Source organism: Condylura cristata, unplaced genomic scaffold (genome assembly GCF_000260355.1).
Source record: "Condylura cristata isolate star-nosed mole 26May11 unplaced genomic scaffold, ConCri1.0 scaffold00023, whole genome shotgun sequence".
Lineage (NCBI taxonomy): Eukaryota > Metazoa > Chordata > Mammalia > Eulipotyphla > Talpidae > Condylura > Condylura cristata.
This window is the reverse complement of record NW_004567124.1, coordinates 34,875,992-34,896,615: the sequence shown is the minus strand read 5'-3', so window position 1 is coordinate 34,896,615 and position 20,624 is coordinate 34,875,992. Positions and strand designations below refer to the sequence as shown.

General features: G+C 38.6%; 1 protein-coding gene across 3 annotated transcripts in view; it reads right to left on the bottom strand.

Annotated features, from left to right (window-relative positions):
- Positions 1-20,624, bottom strand: part of PEAK1 (pseudopodium-enriched atypical kinase 1) — a 217,995-nt gene that overhangs the window by 13,774 nt on the left and 183,597 nt on the right. For all 3 annotated transcript variants that reach the window (XM_012728616.1, XM_012728617.1, XM_004688002.2), the window contains one exon: positions 15,731-16,470. In XM_012728616.1, coding sequence (XP_012584070.1) covers positions 15,731-16,470 — 740 coding nt within the window. The remainder of the gene's footprint in view (positions 1-15,730; positions 16,471-20,624) is intronic.

Below are 20,624 nucleotides of genomic sequence, written 5' to 3'. Positions count from 1 at the left end.
GAATGAAACACTGCAAATTCTACACTACACCCCAGTATTGGCTAAACTCACCCTAATGATACAGGCTCACCACTGACTGACCTTGATTACTTGATCTGCCTGGGAGGAATATTGCTTTTCTTGCTGCTACAGAGCTAAGCCCCACATACACTCAATGCTATTACAGATATATTCAACATGGGTTAAGTATTTAACATATAAATGTGTCTGGGTCCCAAGCACTGACAACTCTGTGTTGCAGAGTGGAATCTTCTATGAGACTTACCAGGTAGGCCAGGTCACTTACAACTTGAATTGCTGCAAAAATGTTCACACAGACCCTAACTCATTTTAGAGACTAGAAGAGAAACTCAAGAAGGCAACTGTATGAGATTCTACTATTTTATTTGCAACTTTATTTACCAAATCATTTCATGTACTCACTCGGTATTTGGATCAAAAGAACAACACTGGTTTTGCGCTCTGTAATTTAGGCTGACAAAATGAAACATAGGATGCTCACACTAGAGAAACTGAGGTACAGAGCAGCTCAATAAGCAGCTCAGTTGAGAATAAAAAAATCAATTAATTTCTAAGTCCCAACTATGTCTCCCTCACTCATTAATTAAACAATGGCACCCTTTTCCTAGACATTTCATTTTGATTCCAGGTTGAAATGAGTATCCCACAGCTCTCCTTCCAAGCCAATTCCCAGTGAGATTCTTAGGCACTGCAGCATCTATTCACTCCTAAAATGAAGTGGACAGTGACTTACGAGGGCTAAGAGTATATACAGCTGGCAGCATAGCAACTGCTTTCTGTGACGTTTCAATGTTGGGCATTTTGTGTTGAATTGTGAAAGAAGTTGTTCCTGTGATAGTTCTTCCTTGTCACTAAGCCAGTAATTGATAGTCTATGTCTACACTCTGAATTAGCTGTGAATTCCTACCCATCACAGTAATTCCTGTTAATAATGCTTTTTCATTTAATGTCTTGCTTTATCAGCATTCGGTGAAAGAGATAAACAGGGAGAATCTAGAGTCAAAATGCAATAAAAGATGCTGGTCTCCACAGTTCACCTCTACTTTATTAAAAGCTTTTATAAAGATTCTTGGCATAGCTGGAGGAAAGGAAGCAACCCACTGCTGGAACAGGAAGAGACCACCTCCACTCTGCTGTCCTTGAGAGCAGAAAGACTTGGACTACGGGGGTGGGGGTTAGGAGTGAGGGGTAGGGGAGAGGAGAGAAAGAGAGAGAGAGAGATGCTACCTATCACCCTAAATTTGGAGTGGTTGAGAAATGTCAGAAATTTTTATATTTTTTGCCTATATGAGATTTTCATCTATCTTAAAGTAATTTCATCTGTGACCTCACATCGAGCATTTGTTATAAATGCTCAAGGGCAAGTGATTAAAAAAAAAACAATGTCCCTGGCCTTCTGTGGTGGTGCAGTGGGTTAAAGCGCAGCACTGAAAGCTGGCTGTAGACCAGTCAGTGTGAGTTCCATCCCCTGCCCTGGAAGTGACACGCAGGGCTCAGCAGACCTCACTGATCACCCCCGCTGCTCCCCTCAGCAGTGTACTTCATCAATCTGCCTGTCCTGTGCCCCGCTCTGTCGCTGTCTCTGTCTCTGGTAAATACTCTCACTGCCCCTGCACCTCTGGCCTGTAGCCCAGTTCTCTGTGAATAAATAAATAAATCTTAAAAAAAAAAAAACAAAAAACAAAAACCCAAAACCCACAAAGAAACAATGTCCTACTGAAAATAAGTCCTATTTTTACAAGCTGCCCATCCTGCTTCTAGACAAAAGGTTATCATTTGTCCATTTAGGGACCACACTGACACACTGCAGGGCCAGCCGACCATCTCAAGTAGGTTGTAAGAGGAAATGCCCCAAGGCATCAGAAGATAGCTTGCAGTGGAGAACGTGACTTTCTCCTGTGTGGCGGGGTGGTGCAGGCCCACCCCTACTGTTGACTGGACTACACTTTGAAAATGATGTTTGGTCATTGGCAACCAAATTCTTCGAAAGGGGAGAAAAAGCAAGGTAGATTTTATTTAGAGCAGGGAAGTTAAGCTCATGCTTAACTTTAAGTTTTATTTAGAGTGCAGGGAAGTTAAGACCAGTCATTACGCAGCCCACAGAGACGAACGGCCGGTTGCTGGGTGATAGCTCACAAGTAGTGATGAGGGTTTAAAAGGAGACACAAATGAGACAGAAATAGGACTTGAAGGTTACATACTTCCTGAGCATCAATTTCTTTTACCACGGCACATAAAAAGCAGGCTGTGTTCAGAGCCTCCCCGTTCCATACTCCCTCTCACTCACTGTAGAGTATCCACTCTATTTATGACTAAAATTGCAATTTCTTTCATGTTTACCAAATTTGAAGTCTTGTCTTCTCATCCTGCTCAAGCTTCCTGTGACCTTGAAGCCTCTGATTGGTGGAATCCTGCTTTTTGCTACTTCTTTTCTAAGTGCTTCTTCACTGGGTCACTTAGATGTGTGGGCCTTTCCTCAGTGCACAGATTCCACCACTACAGTTGCATACATTCCCTCAGTTTGAGCTAACTCAAGTTCCTGAGAGGGCTGGGCAAGTCCGTATCTCTAGTCTTGACATTTTTCTTGAGAATGAATGCCATATTTTTATCTGGTTACAGAGTCTCCCTTGACTTGGCTGCTTGGTGGTCATGCTCCATAGAAAGCTCCTCTTCTGGCTTTCCTGATTCATATTTCAGTTAGTGGCACCACCATCCTCCCAGGGTTGTTCTGTTTTGAAATTCTGGCATCCACGCCCTCATGCCACATAGTCATGCACCAGAGGTGGTCTGCACTCCTCTCTTACACCTGCCCTCTGCCAGGGTCTCATGATTACCGACCTGGACCAGTGCAGTGGTGTAATGACCTATCTCCCGATCTCTTACAGTCCTCTAGAGTCTTCCAGCATAATTTTGTTTCAAAATGAGTAAAATCTTAGGTCATCCCTACTTAAAAATCCTCAATGGTTTCCACAAAACACAAAATAAAGTCTAATCTCCTTAAGTACATCAGTTATGTCTCTACACTTAGTTCCAAATGTCTCCATCGTTTAGTTTTCCAATTTTCTCTCCATGTACTGTACTCACCACAAAGAATAAAGTGGACACAAGGGACCCTTTTTCTTACTGCTCCTAGAACAACTGTTAGCAATGACTCCTTTCATTTATCAGTTTCATCGTTACATCTCCGGATCCCATCTGAACCTTCACTACAATATCTTTTTAAGAGTTATTTAGCCCATCGTCCTTCCCACTGGAATATAAACTCCTTGAGGGCAAAAACTTTGCCTTATTCAGGCTTTTCTATAAATTCATGTAGATATCACAATATTTAATTCAGCTGCTTGCTAAAATCCAAAAACTGTTTATTTAATGCCCATTATATATATAATGTTACATTATATGCTAAGGATATAACCATTGATAAATTATGGTCTGTCACAGAATGATCAGTTGTTATACAGGGGCACCATGTTGCTATCATACCATTGTAGTATGATAGTGCAGTGCTAGAAAGATCCACTAAGTAGAGCATACCTACACTGCTAGAGTACAGAGAGGAGCTATCAACATGTTCTCAGAAGATAAAAAAGAAAATCACAGACTTGGATTCTTTAAGAAAAAAAAAAAAGCTTTCCAGGTACTCACAAGAAGCAAGTAGAGGAATAAATTGCTGCCATTTATTGAACATTTAGTTTGTGCCAAATGATGATGTGAGCACTTCAGTATAAATTAACTTGTGATTTTTCACAATTGCTTTGAGAGGAAAAACTAGTTTCTTCATTTAACAGATAAAGACACTGGACTTTACAAAGGCAAGTAGTTGGGCCAAGGTAACACTGATAAATAAGTTGCTTAAGCACAAATTTAAACTCAGATTTATCTGACTTAAAAGTTGTAACTTTTAACTACTCTATCATTTTGTGTAGAGGAACCTCTGGGCTGGCCTACAGGTGAACTTCCGGAGATTGAACTGTAGGTTTGGGATGACGTTGAGGAAATTACTTTAATTAAAAATTTTCCTCTCAAATTTTATTGACTTGCCAATCACATAACTATATATTTGGAGGAGAGGTACAACTTCCATCTCTATTTGTCCACATGCCTCACGCACCTTCCATCAACTCTCTAATGCCACAAATCTTATCATCTACCCTCCACTAAACCTCCTTCCTCCCCTTTACCCCCCTCTGGTATCTGGTATATATTTCATAGAGTGTGTACAAATACCATCATTTTTGATAGCTGAGTGGTATTCTACAATCTCTTTATCCAGTCTTCAGTTGATAGCTATTTAGGCTGGTCCCAAGACTTGGCTATTGTGGATAATGCTTCTATAATCATAGCAAAGCATTCATCTTTTCACATCCTTTGACTAATACCTGTAAGTGGTATTCTTGGGTCATACAGTATTTCCATTATTTTTTTTGAGGCATCGGCATATTGTTTTCCATGGAGGCTGCACCAATCTAAGTCCCACTAATAGTGGATGTGGTTCCTTTATCTTTGCAGCCTCACCAACATTTGCGGTTTCCATTTTTTTTTTGGACATAGGTCAATCACACATGGTGAGGTGATAGCTTATTGTGGTTTGATTTGCATTTTCCTTATAATGAGTGATGCTGAATGTATTTTGATATCACTGTAGGCTATTTGAATTTCTTCTGTGAGATTTCTCCTTTGCGCATTTTTGATTGTTTTTGTGAGTGTGTGTGTTGTACAAATAATCCAAATATCTATATAGGGCTATAGGTTGCCTTTTTTTTATGTATACAGAACTGGAGGACAGGCCAGAGGTGCAGGGGCGATGAGAGGATTCACCAGAGTCAGAGTGGGAAGCAGAATAGGCAGATCAACAAAGTACACTGCTGAGGGGAGCAGTGGGTGGGTCAGGAGAGGTCTACAGTGCCATGTGGATCACCTCCGGGGCTGTGGATTGAACTCATGCTGAAGCGGCTTTAGCTTCTTAGTGTTGCGCTTTAACCAACTGTGCCACCAGGGAGGGCCCACATTCTAGTTTTTGTGGTGTTTTCTTTCACAGTACAAAACATTTTAGTTTGTTGTAGCCCATTTATGTATTCCTTTGCCATTGCAGTGGCATCCCCAAATACATAGCTGTGGTTGATGTATAGGAGTGTATCTCCAATGGTTTCTTTTTTATGTACTTGGTGGTTTGAAGTCTGGTATTAAAAAAAAGACTTATATATGAGTCTTGAATCCATTTGAAATTAATTTTTGTGGATGCAGTTAAGTGATGGTCTAGTTTCATTTTTTACATGTGGCTGTTCAAGGTTCCCAATACATTTGTTTACAAGGCTGTCCTTTTATCTATTGTATAATCATGGTTCTTCTGTCAAAGAGTAACTGTGCATATTTGTATTTTTTTCTGGATTCTGTTTTAGTCTTTAAGTTTATGATGAACTTTGTAGGTTTTAAGTCGGGGAGCCTGACACCTCCAATTTTCTTCTTTTCTCTCATGATTACTTGGTTAAAATTTTATGATTGTTTTTTTCTATTTCCTTAAAAGCATCATTGGTATTTTGTTAGGTGTAGCATTGAATATTTGTGTTGCTTTAGGCAACATGGTCATATTGAAAATGCTTAATCTTCCAATACATGAACATGGGATCTTTCTTTTATTGTGTGTATGTCTTCTTTAATATCCTTTGACATATCTTAAAATTTTCAATATATAGGTTCTTCACCTCCTTTAAAGTTTATTCTCAGATATTCCATCCTTTATGATGTGATCGTTTCCTTAATTTCTTCCTCCTAACACAGTTTGCACCTAGAACTACAGTTTTTATTATGTATTGATTTTGTATCCTGTCACTTTATTCACTTATTATTTATTTCTAGAAGGTTTTTTTTTTTTTTTGGTAGTTGTCTGGATTTCTACATATATTATCATGTTATCTGTAGACAGTGAATAGTTTCACTTATTTTCCAATTTGGATTATTTTTATGTCTTCTTTTTCTTGCCTACCTGCTTTGGCTAGGATTCCCCATGACATGTTGAATAGCAGTCATGAAAACTGACACCCTTGTCTTGTTGCTAATTTTAGGGGAAATGCTTTCAGTTTCTCACTATTGAGTATGATGTTGGTTGGTGTTTTTGTCACATATGCTTTTATTATGTTGAGATAAATTTATTTATTCCCATTTTATTGAGAATTTTATCATCAATGAGTACTGAATCTTGTCAAATGCCTTTTTAGTGACTATTTAAGTGCAGGGGCAGTGAGAGTATTCACCAGAGACAGAGTGGGGAGCAGAACAGGCCGACTGACGAAGTACACTGCTGAGGGAAGCAGCAGGCAGGTCAAGAGAGGTCTGCTGTGCCATGTGGGTTACTTTTGGGGCGGGCAGGGATCGAACTCATGCTGAAGTGGCTTTAGCTTCCTAGTGCTGTGCTTTAACCTGCTGTGCCACTAGGGAGGACCCCGATCATGTACTTTTTAATGATGTGATGACTGACATTGATTTGCATATGGTGAGCCAACCTTATCTGTCTGGATGAATACTACTCAGTCACAATGGATGATTTGCTTAATATGTTATTAGAAAAATATATTTCCCAAGATTTGTAGAGGACTTTTGCATCTATGTTTATCAAAGATACTAGTCTATAGTTTTCTCTTTTGGAGCTGTGCTTATTTGGTTTTGGAATCAAGGTATTATTTGCCTAGTAAAATGTGTTTCTCCCCTCTCAAATTTTTTGAAGAATTTGATAAGAATAGGCACTAGATCTCTTTTTTTAATTTTTTAAATTTTTTTAAAAGATTTATTTATTTGTACATACAGAACTGGGGTACAGGCCAGAGGCTCAGGGGTGGTGAGAGGCTTCACCAGAGGCAGAGCGGGAAGCAGAACAGGCAGATCGACGAAGTACACTGCTGAGGGGAGCAGCGGGTGGGTCAGGAGAGGTCTGCCACGCCATGTGGTCACCTCCAGGGCAGGTGGGAATTGAACTCTTGAGGAAGTGGTTTCAGCTGCTTAGTGCTGTGCTTTAACCCGCTGCGCCACCAGGGAGGGCCGGCACTAGATCTCTTTTGAAGGTTTGGTAGAATTCACCAGTGAAGCCACGTGGTGCTGGGCTTTTGTTCTTGGGGAAACTTTTGATTACTGTTTTTTTATTTCCAGATATTTTAAAATTTCTCCTCTTATTTATTCGATGGCCCAGACATTATTCAAAAGCATTCTGGTTAGTCCCCACAATTGTTTTTTCCCCAGGATTCTTTTTGTGGTTAATTTCTAGCTTTATCAATTGTGAGCAGAACAGATGCTTGATATAGTTTCAATTTTTTGAGATGCATTTTGTGTCCTAGAATATGATCTCTCACAGAATGCTTCAGATATACTTGAGAAAAATGTGTATTCATTTCTTTTCAGACGAAAGTCTCTGTAAATGTCCATTATGTCCAGGTACCATAATATATTGCTGGATTACTGCATTTATGACCATTATTTCCTTGTTTACTTCCTGCTTCAACGCTATATCCATTGCTGTAAATGGTGTGCTGAAATCCCCTACTATTATTGTAGTTCCTACTGTTGTCACTAATTATCTTTGGTTGAAAGCTTAATTTATTAGGCATGAGAATAGAAATTCTTGATTTTCCTTATTTGTTATTGGCTTGAAGTACTTTGCTCCAACCTTTCCCTTTAAGTATATGTTTGTCTTTTAAAACTGAGGTAAAGTTGTATAGTCATAAGATAGATGGGTTATGCTTTTTCCCTAACTTGTCATTCTGTGTCTTTTTTTTTTTTTTAAGATTTATTTATTTGTACATACAGACTGGGGGACAGGCCAGAGGCTCAGGGGCAGTGAGAGGCTTCACCATACACAGAGTGGGGAGCAGAACAGGCAGATCAATGAAGTACACTGCTGAGGGGAGCAGCAGGCAGGTCAGAAGAGGTCTGCCGTGCAATGTGGTCACCTCTGGGGCAAGCGGGAATCAAACTCATGCGGAAGTGGCTTTAGCTTCTCAGTGCTGTGCTTTAACCCGCTGCGCCACCAGGGAGGGCCCATTCTGTGTCTTTTAATTGCAGAGTACAGGTCATTTCTGTTTGTATGATTATTGATATATGAGACTATTTGTCTTTCATTGTTTCTGTCTCCATGTGTTTCTATCTACCTTAAATATTTTGGATAACTTTTCCTGATGATTCTATTGGCTTCTTCACTCCCTCCTCTATGGTTTGGTACTGACTCACTGTTATTTGACTATACACATTCTGTCTTTTTCTTCCTTCCCCTTATAGTTTTGTTGTCTCATGTTATTTTTGTTTATATTTCTGATTTTGTATAATCATCACCTTGATCAAGGTTTTGTGTTTCTTTTTAAAATTTTTCCACAATGAAAAACTCCTTCAACATTACTATTATGACACATTTGATGACAGTGAATCCTTTTGGTTTTTGTTTGTCTGGGAAAGTCTTTAAATATTTGAATGATGATTTTGCAGAATGGAGTAGTCTTGGCACTCTTTTCCCTTTTAGGATTGTAAATATATCACTGCATTTGCTTCTAAGCTTAAGTGTATCTGATGACATTTTATCAAGGTGACTTTGTATGTTACCTTTTTTTATTACCTTGCAGTCTTTCAAATTTTTTTTGTTTGACTTTTGATAATTTAACAAACATGTGCCTAGTTGAAGGTTGCTTTGTGTTTCAAGATGTGCTTCCTGGATATCCATTTTTAAATTTTTTCTTAGGTTTGGGATGTTCTCAGCTAGTATTTCTTTGATTAGGGTCTCTGTTTCCTTCTCTCTCTTCATCTTCTGGAATATCCATTATCTTTGTTTTCTCTTCTAATGGAGGCAGATATTTGTCATAGTTATTCATTTTTTCCTAAATATTTTGTACATTTGGACCTTCATTTTGTGAAATTCTGCTGCCACCTTAAATCTACTTACTACGCTTTCCATATTTGTTCTCATTTCACTCAGCATCTCTCTGTGTGTGTGTTTAAAGCATCTTCAACCTCTTTAGTGTAGAACTCTGAACTTTTTCTTTTCTAAAATGCTACACCTGCCTTTCGTTGTTTGTAATTTTAAGAACTCACTGAATTTCTTTATGATTGTTATTCCAAAATTTTCATCTAATAGGTTCTTGAAGTCTTTATCTTTTATATAAGTCTCTGGACTTCTATTCCTCTTTTTTTAGCTTTTCATCTTGTATCCCCAGGCTCTTTGTTTTCTAGACATTTGTGTTGTTTTAGCTGTCTTTTCCTGATTGGGGCACTGGGAACTGTCTTTAAGTTTTGTTTAGCTTCTTTAACTTGATGGCAGGAGAGGTGGGGATGGTAAATTAGTCAAACAAAGATTTAATCTCAGTTTTGGGAAGAGAGGGCTATTCCAGGTAGTGGGCTTTACATTATTTCTTCTGCCCTTCTTCAAGAGCAAGCATTGTTCACTTCTTCGTGAAGCCCAGTTTCTAAGATTCCTCTTTGTAGAGGGCAGCAGAACTGTCTCTAATCTCCCCTCAGGGAAGAAGGAGGCTCTGCCATCCATGTTGGCAACAGCCAGATTCTCCATGATAAAACCAGTGCTTTGTGCACTGGAAACACTGTAGGTATGTATTTCTCCTACCTCCTGCCAAGCCCCTCTACCCAGGCCCTATGCCTGTCCACTGACTGGAATAGCTACTGCCCTGGTTGCAACTCCACCTGCCTCTGCCTGTTCTTCCTTGATAGCAAACTGCCAACCTCAGAGCTATATGTCCATAGGTCCGTTCCTTATCATTAGCAATGAACTGGTAAATTTTCTATGAGCAAAATTTAGTTTTTCCTAGTTGTATTTGGGGTAACAGTTTATCAAAACTATCTAGCATATTGTGGGTGGAGTCTTGGAGATGACTTTTTTTTTTTAAAGATTTATTTATTCATGTAGAACTGGGGTACAGGCCAGAGATGGGGAGAATGAAAGGATTCACCAGAGACAGAGCAGGGAGCAGAACAGGCAGATCGAGGAAGTACACTGCTGAGGGGAGCAGTGGGCTGGTCAGGAGAAGTCTGCCGCACCATGTGGATCTCCTTCAGGGCAGGCGGGAATCAAACTTATGCAGAAGTGGCTTAAGCTCCTTAGTGCTGTGCTTTTAACCCGCTGCGCCACCAGGGACGGCCCAGGAGATGACATTTTTAATCAAAACCTTGCAGGTGATTCTGAAATATGTTATCTACAGATGGCAATGCTCTTCCCAGAAGAGCAGTCAAAACAGACTAATTAGTATATGCAAACCCAGGTAGCATAAAACAGGAGCTATTTGTAACCTGTGCTAGAGGATGGGACTACAGACATAACTGAGGATACCTGACCAACTTTCAAGTTGTTCAGTATCAAATGATTCAAATGTATAATTTCTTACTTTTTTCACTGAAAAGACATAATTTTAAAAAATGAAATCAAAGTTACCTATAATTATCATTACTCCAACATCAGAATTATTTGCACATTACCATTATGTAGACTAATTTTGAAAAAATTATGATCATACTACTTGATATTCAGCTGTTTTCATGAAACATTTTATAAAAAGTGTTTTTTATGACATTATATATCCTACATAATTACAATTTTTAAAGGCAGCATACACTCCTTTGAACTGATATACTTTAACTTATTAAATTACTTCCTTAATATTAGGCACTTAGTTGCTTATAATTCTTCGCAGTGCTTAAATTCTTGAGAATGTTAGTCTTTAGTAGCTTTCTCTTATAGTTTTATGGAAAGCTGTTTATGTCTTTCAATCTAGGAAAGAAAATATTTAAGTGCAGAACCTATCTAAGTATGTTCAGACTGGTGCCTAATATTAAAGAATAATAGTGAGTAATCCAAAGACTGTTGAGCAGTACTTTGCTATTAACAATAATACATCATTTTAGTATCTCTTGTATGTACCTTGTAGTTAATAACAGCAGTTTTACTATGTAAACCCTTACACATTATAGCAATCTTATGAGGTAGTCAGGGTAGTTAGTATCTATTGATGTGAAAACCATGTGATATGAAAACAAAACTTGTTTATACATAGGGATAGATTTGGAATTTGGATCCATGGCAGCTAATTTAGTATTCTTTCTTTTAATTCTGTAATCTGATGACTTTTAGTTTAAGATAAATAAAAATAATAAAATTCACATTAAAAAGAATAAACTTACGGATTAAATTGTGCATTCTGCAAATTGATATGATGAATTCCTAACCCCTTATTTTACATACATGCCCTAGCACCTCAAGCTGCCCACATGAGGACATGGTGAAAGGATGGATGTCTCAAGGCAAGGAAGAGTCCTCCTTTCCAGGCTCTAGAATTGTACTTTCAGCATATGGTATCCTGTTATTGCAGGCTGAGCAGACTAAGAAGTTGTACCAGAAGGGTGATACTGCTGTAACCAACATTCTGGAATTTAGAACTCTCAGAAATGAGAAACGTTATTAGAAATTGGAGAAAAAGTGATCTTTCTTATAAAATGACATTTTGCAAAAGGTAGAGCTTGAGAGCTTTGAAATTGGATATTTGACTGAGATGATTTCTAAGCAAAGTGCTAAAAGAGCATCTTGTTTCTCCTATTTGCTCATAGTAAAATGTCAAAGGAGGGAGATGAATTAAAGAAGAAACTGTTTAGCAAGAAGGTACCAGACATGAAGATTTAGAAAATTCTCAACCATACTGCCCATACTTCTAAAAATGAGAAAGCTTGTATTATCATTTGATAAAGATATCAGAGGTGCAACTCTTGGGCTTAATCAGTCATCTCAGCAGAAGCCAGGAACAGTGATGGGATTATATCTGCAAAGACACTGCCAGTCTGAGCTAAAGAGACAGAGAAAGCAGAATAAAAAGCAGGCTTGTCACACGATTGGAATTTTACAGGATAGGACCACAGAGTTATTGAGCCGTGAAAATGTACTGTTCTGGGGGAGGGGTTGAGGGGCGGAGGGTGGGGGTAGTGGTGAAGAATGACCCTGAGGGCTCTTCGAAGATCAGCAGAGTTGCTACTCCTATCACAGTTCCAGGGGTAAGGTTGTTACCTTACCATCACTTCAAAAGGTAGGGCCTCTCTTTAGAGTTGGCGGGCCAGCTGACTCTACCCAATGCTTCAAGTGTAGGCCAATCTGGAGGAGAGCCATAACATAGGACTATGTGGGGAGGGCCTTTGTGAAGCGCAACAGTAGCAGGATGCCCAGCAGAGTCATGGGGTGACTCTACCAACCCAGTGGGCCTGAGTTAGAACTGAATCAGAGAGGATTTTTCTTGAGTTCGAGGTTTTGGACTTGCTTAGGCTCTATCACCATTTCCAGACTTTCAGAATGGGATTGCCCATTTGATGCTTCTCTACTGCTAAGTTTTGGAAGCACATAACTTTTGTGGTTTCATGGGCCCACAGTTGGAGAGGAAGTTTGCCTCTTTATGAATGAGACCTGAGTTTTACCCACTTAAGATTTAGATGATATTTAGATGAGACTTTAGTCTTTATAGTTGATTTTGGAATGAATTAATAAGACCTTTAAAGCCATCAGGGTAGACTGGAAGTATTTTGCATATGTTAAGGACATAAATGTTGAAGAACCAAGGGCAGAATGCTATGGACTGAATGGTGAACCCCCAAAATTCAGTTCAAGTCCTGATCTCCCAATCTATACTTGGAGAGAGGTTGCAAAGAGATTAAATGAAATCATAAGGATAGGGTCCTGGCATGGGTTAGTCTCCTGTAAAAACAGACACGAGAGAGCCTTCCACTTTCTTCAACCATGACAGGACACAAGGAGAAGGCAACAGCTTGCAAGGCAGAAAGATTCTTCACAAGAAAATGAATTAGCTAGAAAATAAAGTTCCCCCCTTTATTTTCCAGTGAAAATAATTTCTGTCCTTTAAGTGATCCTGTCTATGATGTTTTGATATGGCGGCCTGACTGAGACAACACTTGAGGTAAAGATCTTAGTTGTCTATCACTTACGGCTATTTTGTATTTAGGGGGAAGTATTTTTTGATTTTCAAATTACTAAATTTTAGTACTGATTTTTTTCTTATAACTTTTAAAGGTCTTTCATTTCCTCAAGAGCTTGTTACACTTATTCTAAAATCCACTAGCCTGGGATGGGTACTTCAAAACAAATAGTAAAAGTTGCTTGTGTGGGACCTCCCTGGTGGTGCAGCGGGTTAAAGCACAGCACTGAGAAGCTAAAAGCCACTTCCGCATAAGTTCGATCCCCGCCTGCCCCGGAGGAGACCACATGGCATGGCAGACCTCTCCTGAGCTGCCCGCTGCTCCCCTCAGCAGTGTACTTCGTCAATCTGCCTGTTCTGCTACCCACTCTGTCTCTGGTGAAGCCTCTCGCCACCCCTGCACCTCTGGACTGTACCCCAGTTCTGTATGCATAAATAAATAAATCTTAAAAAAAAAAAGTTGCTTGTGTGAGCAAACTGCTAGTCTGTTTTGCTTACCTCTGCAAAGGCAGGGTTCACAGTGTCCTAGCTGTTTATTCCTCTAAGGTTGTACAATCAGTTGTGTACTTCTAGAAATGTCCAGAGTATCTTCAAAAGGCATTTATATTCACCATTTAATGTAAAACATTCTTTCCCAAACCTGCCAACAACTCCTAATATATAACCACTTGCCACCTGTTCTTTCGAGATTACTTCTGCATCATTACAGGCAAAGAAATCAATACGGAACCATTGGTTTGGGAAAGAGACAAGATTGTATGACTGTAATACATAAAGTTAGTCAAGCCCTTCTTCTCAATTGTTTTTGAAAGAACACATAGTTCAATGCCCCTTCCTGAAATAGATACTTATCCTGCATCGGCAATCTTGTGGCAATAAAGGTACAACACAGATGAGGCTCCATAACAGTTCTTGAGTGCTACACAGATTCTCCAAGTGCCTTCTAGATGCAACAAAATTGTGTGAACTTGAATACAGATCCTCTCTTCACAGTTTACCCTTCAGTTTAATTTAGAATGAGTGGGTTAGGGCACAGGGGCTGCCCAGGCCACCAGACAGTCTAATGGTGCTGATTCTTAAAGTGCAAAGAGCAGCTGGTCAGAAGGTCTGGTTCAAATACACATCTGTCTTGATTGATAGGTTAAGGCCAACCGTTTACCTTATCCATTTAATTTACTAAGACACCATCTGGTCTTTCTAAGCCAAATTAACATGTAAAAGTCATTTAGATATGTTAATTGGTTGTGAACCAGTGAATAGAATCAGTGAAAAGGAGGTTATAGGAATGGAGAACATTACCCTAAGCTTACATAGTGTTTTGGGATTTAAAAAAAATTCTTTCTAGTATATTATCTCACTTGATCCTCACCTCAACACCATGAGGATTATCATGGTAAGCATATGAAAGAGGAGGAAACTGAGGCTAAAAGACTGTTACTCTTAAAATAACATAGGCAGAAACCTAGGGGGTAGTGAAAGAAATGAATAGTTATTTAGAGACATTTTGTTCTCTTTCAACAGTCCTATAAGATGGGAACCATTATTATCCTATTTTAAAGGTGAGGAAATTGAGACTCAAGAGTAGCAACTTATGACAAAGCTACTATGAGGCAAAGCCAGGATTTGAACCCAAATCATTGGGACTTAAAGGTCTTTGCTTTATTATTTTGAAGAAGCTTAAGGATTACTGTTACAGGGAATATAAAAAGACAAAAAATTTTTGTGTCAAGAGCTTTCAGCACTCTTGAAGAAGTGGGCTGTCAGGGATGGGTGCTACACATGCAAGAAATTAATATGTGACAAATGAACAAAGGATTGGTTATAGAGTCAGAGATCTATATTTTAATCCCAATTCTACTACATACTAGCTGAGTAAACCTGAGCAAGTTAGCTCATCCTTTTTGGGCTTTGCTTTCCTCATTGTCAGATGGATAAAAAGATCTTAACCTCATCGGGATGATGCAAAGATAAAACTACATGACACCAATAAAGCTCCTGTTATGTCCTCAAATATTATATTCCTCTATAACAACATATATTCAGGCCCTCCCTGGTGGCGCAGCGGGTTAAAGTACTGCACTAAGAAGCTTAAGCCACTTCCGCATGAGTTCGATTCCCGCCTGCCCTGGAGGAGATCCACATGGTGCGGCAGACCTCTCCTGACCGGCCCGCTGCTCCCTTCAGCAGTGTACTTCATTGATCTGCCTGTTCTGCTCCCCACTCTGTCTCTGGTGAATCCTCTCACCCTCTGCATCTCTGGCCTGTACCCCAGTTCTGTATGAATAAACAAATAAATCTTCAAAAAAAAAAACCAAAAAAACAAAAAACATATATCCAGGAAGCATAACAGTTGAAGAGCTGAGGTAGATACAGTTCTCTTATTTGCTAGAGAATAAAGACAGAAAACATGGAGTGGAAGGATGCAATGGACTTCATTTGTACAGGCTGTTTTTGCAAACAATCACAGCTCTAGGATTTTCTGCTCCAAGAAGACTTCTCTGATATTTAAGAATCTGGGTTTAAGGGGTTCTTCCAAGCTCCTCTAGAATTCTGTTTACCTCTATCTTAGCACTCAGCACACTGCGTTGTATGTTTATCTATTATATGTTTGTTATCTCCTATAAGTACTAGTAACCTCTACTCATTACAATATCTAGTGTAGATGTTGAGTCACCTTTTGCTGAATGGAGGAACAAAGATGGATCTATATCAATAACAGTGTGTCAGTTAAGGATAATAACAGTGTTTTATTTTCTTACCTTGACTGCATAGTTATTAAGTGGATCTTTTGCATATGAAGCTGTGTAGTAAACCGCATCACCCGCCTCACAACATGGCTTGTCACTGGTTAGCCTGAAGTCTGACCAACTGTCCACTCCAAAACGGAGCTGGTCCTTCTGCCCAGCCATGAAGAGGTCTTCACATTTAATAGCCAGTTTCTTCAAGGCATCAGTGTGAAGACATCGGATCTTACCCACCACTTCTTCCCGATTCTCAAGTCCTCGATAAAGTGCTTGTCTCTGTGGCTTCTGGATGCTTCGGCCCTGTCTATAAGAGGGCCCACGCCGGCTGGACAGGGACTCCATACTGTTGGAAAATCTATCCTTAATACTGACAGTGGTTAAGCTAGAGAAACTATTTGCTGTTGAGGGTATAGATCTCCCCTTGTGCAAAGGTCTCTCCAACGAGTCACAAGACTCAATGTCCAATCCCTTGAGGTCATAACTGATAGAAGAGCCAGCACTGCTGGCATCCCAGTTGGGGTCGATATCATAAGTGGGGTTAGCCATGACACAAAGACTAGTTTCCAGAGATTTTTGGAGGTCTTTGGAGATTGGCTCTGTGTTGGCTCTTATGATCATTTTCTTTGGCAGTGGGGGTGGCGTGGGTTGGGAAGCATTAGGTATTTCTTGGTCTGTTTTTCCACCAAAGGCATCATCCGAAGCTCCTTTAGGTTGCCGTGGATGCTTGGGAGGTATCATGGCTGCTCTCGATTGCCCTGTATTATTTGATAAGAAATAAAAAGAATAATTAAGTATAGTTTTCACTTTAGTTACATAGTTGATATTTTGTTCTGAGGTAGCCATGAAAATATAATATGCCTTAATTTAAAATAATTAAAAAATTTTAATCTAAGTTAAAAGTGCTGTATTCACTAACCTGTAACACTAAGGAATGATAGACACTCAAATAATTGTACTGAGACCAAGTAGAGATGATAATATTTATAGATAAACAGTTGGAAGCATTATTAAAAACAACTAGAACTAGGGTGGTACTATTCTGCCTCGTAACTTTGACCCAAAGTTATGTTGTGTTGTACACAGCACTTGTCATTTTCAATTCAACACATACAAATACACTGTTATTAATAATATTATTTAATGTCATTACAGAGATAGATTCTGGTGCTGCTTACATTGGCCTATGCATAAGATTCCTCTAATACATAGGTGGTAAAGGGGAGAGTATATCTGCATAGTCAGCTGCTACTCCAAAATTATTCACAAACTTTGTGATTCTCTTTTATTTTTTGGGGTGGGGGGCATAAAAACTTTGATTTTAAACATCCCTTAAAAGCCCTAGTTATCCAAATATCTCTGCTTTCTTCCTAGAATTTATGCTTAGACGAAAACACATAAATGTGTGATCAATGGCATTTTCGGAGCTCATTGTATAAGGAAGGACATTATTTTTTAAAAGACAGAGAAATATACCAAGGAACTTTTATAACAGCTATTAAAATCTTTAGTGTTACTAAAGTGAGGCCACCACTCAGTATCTCAGAGCATAATGCTCTGTTTCAGGTTCAATTACATTCCCTCTCTTAATATATGTAAAAGTCCTAACCCCTGGCACCTTTGAATGTGACTTATTTGGAAATAGTTGTAGCAGAGGCAATAAACAAGTTAAAATGAGGTGATCCAATACAACCAGAGTCCTTATAGAAGAATAAAATATCATATAATGACAGACACACAGGGAGACTTCATACCATGCCAAAGGTAGAGCAGAACAGTGACTCAATACGCTAAGGAGGAAACCCAGGAGTGACGGCCATCACCATGCCTGGGAGCAATAAGGAAGGATTCTATCCATGGCTGTCGAAGGAGATGGCCTTCTCAGGACCTTTATTTCAGATTACTAGCTTCCAGAATTGGAAAGGAATAAATTCACATTGTTTTAAGTCACTTAGTTTGTAGTTCTTTGTGACAACAGTCCCAGAAAACTAAGACATGCTCCTACCGATGAACAGACTGAACAGAAGGTACTCAATTTATAAAAATCATGTCTTTGTAGAATGCTAAGGGTAAGCACTTTATGAACTGTGACTGTAATAATAAATTTCAATTTCCATACATACAACTCTTTTCAAGAATACTTACGAATTTATACAAACTGATGATAAATACAACAAACCAAAGTAATTCCCTTTCTTTATCAATGGCATGTATATTATTTTTTTAAAACAAGGAATGTAACTATATTAGTGTAAATTGTGACTTTAAACATCCCTGATAAGCCCTAATCATCCAAACATCTCTGCTTTCTTCCAAGTATTTATGCTTAGAAGAAAACACATAAATGTGTGTTTACATGTGTATAGACAGCCTAGGGAAAAGAACTAGGCAGCTGGTAGGATGAACAGCCCCAAATCCTGTTAGAACAAGTGGTCTGAATCATGGACTGAAGGTCCTTGTTGAAATGATTTGGCCCACCACACTAATCTTTAGGCACCATGATAGAGAACAAACATCAGACAGTCTGGTAAGAGAGGTGCAATAACAGCATGCACAGTTCATATATATATATAGAGACATAGCATGGCTGAGTAGCTTGCTCTTTGTGGCTTTAGATGTATCCTAAATGGTTTAGTGAGAACAAGGAAGGCTGGGGAAATTCAGTCAAGGCATTTACTTGGGAGTTCTCCATAGAAGAAATGTGAGGGGATTAAACATCTTTCTAGAAAAGACCCTTACAGAGAGAATTTTAGGTAATAAACATCAAAAGCAATCTCTACCCTACCTTCAAGGTCCCTCCCATAACATAAACCTCTTGCCAGAGACATGTTTTAGGGTGGCAGATTTTTATTCCCCTACAGTTAGGGAGTGGGGAGAAAAAAGGGGAGAAGGCAAATAGATTATGATGGAAGTTACCGGTGCTTTGTTGCTTTTGGTTATTGGTGCATTGGTGTGGTATAGCAACATACGTCTGAGGAGGTAGGAACCTATATCCCTAAGTCATGTATCGGGTTGTAAATCACAATAAATCATATACAATGCTGTTCACTCAACAAAAAATAATACAAGAAAATCCATTATAGAAAAAGAAGGAATTATGCCAGAGAAAAAAGTATAGGCACCTACAGCTATGAAAGATACTTAACTAGTAATTTTAAAAAATATCACAAAGAAAACTCTAGAAGTATATGGCTGCATTAGTGAACTACCAAATGTTAAAGGAGATTTAAACAACCCTTCAAACTCTTTCAAAAAATAGAAGGGGAGGGAACTCTTCCTAACTTGACATATATAAGTCCAATATTAACTACACATCAGCACCAGACAAATGAGACAGAAAACAAGAGACCCATATGAGCACAACACACTAACTCCAGTGACATATAGAGAGTTATAAGGTTGGATTTCTTACAGAAGTACAAGGCTGGTTTAACACCTGAAATACTAATCACTTTAGTCATATGTTATATTGTAATAGTATAATCTAAAAGTGGGAGGTTCAATGTTCCCTCCCCAAGGGTGAAGCTGAAAGGGAATCTAAAAAGGACTTGGGAAAAAAGATTTGGAGAAGACTTGGAGGAGGCACATGGAACACAATGCTCTAAATATTTAATGTAATTACAAATCAAAATCCCAACTGGCTTTCTTATAGAATTGACAGCATGAGTCTAAAGTTCATTTGGAAATATAATGGGGATTTATTTGTAGTAGGTAAAACAGGAAAAAGAAGATCAAAGCTGGCGAACTCCTCATTTTAAAACCTACTACAAAGCTATAGCGATCAAGATAGTGTGGTGATGGCATAAGGATTGAAAGATAGGTGAATATACCTCATACTGTACAAAAATCAACTCAAAAGTTCTCAAAGAGCTAAAACTGTCAAACTCTTAAAAGGGAACATGAGCATAAGTCTTTCCACCTTGGGTTAGGCAATGGTTCCTCATATGTGACACATAAAGCACAAGTCATTAAAAAATATATTTGAATTAAAAAAACAAAAAACTGTTGTGCTTTTAAGGATGGGTTCAAAACAGTAAAAAGATAACTCAATGAATGGGAGAAAATATATGCTAATCACATATCTGATAAGAGACCTGCATCTAGAATGTGTAAATAACTCCTACATTAAAAAAGATAAATGAATTAAAAGTAGTTTAAAAAGATTTACACATTATTTCTTCAAAGTTACACAAATGGCCAAAAAGCACATGAAAAATACTTAACACCTCCATTCACAAGGTAAATGCAAATCAAAACCACGAGAGAGCACTTCACATTCACTAAAATACCTATGATAAAAAAGATGAAAAAACTCCTCATATATTGCTAGTGGGAATCAAACACTTGGAAAAGAGTCTGGCAGTTATTCAAAAAGATAATTGCAATATGACCTAACATTTCCAATCCTAGGAATATATCCAAGACATAAAAACATATGTCTACATAATAACTTGTACAGAAATGTTCATAACAACACTTATTATAATAGGCAAAAAAGTGGAGACAACCCAAATTCCCACAAATGATGAAAAGATAAAATGTGGAATAGCCACATAATAGAATATTATTCAGCCATGACAAGAAATAAAGTGTTGAAATATGTAACCATCTGTATGAACTTTGAAAACATGATAAATATTTTTCCTGGTGTTACAATGGGTTAAAGCACAGCACTATATGGAGGTATCTGCAGCCACTGCACCATGAGTTTGATCCCTGGCCAAGGAGCTGACTCATATGGTGTGGCAGACCTCTCCTTTCTCACTTGCTCCCACAGCAGTATATATCAGTACATCTACCTGTTCTGCTCCTCACTCTCTCTGGTGAATCCTTTCACCTCTCCATACCTCTGACCTGTATCCCAGTTCTTGTGTGTGTAAATAAATAAATCTTAAAAAAAAAAAAAAAAAAA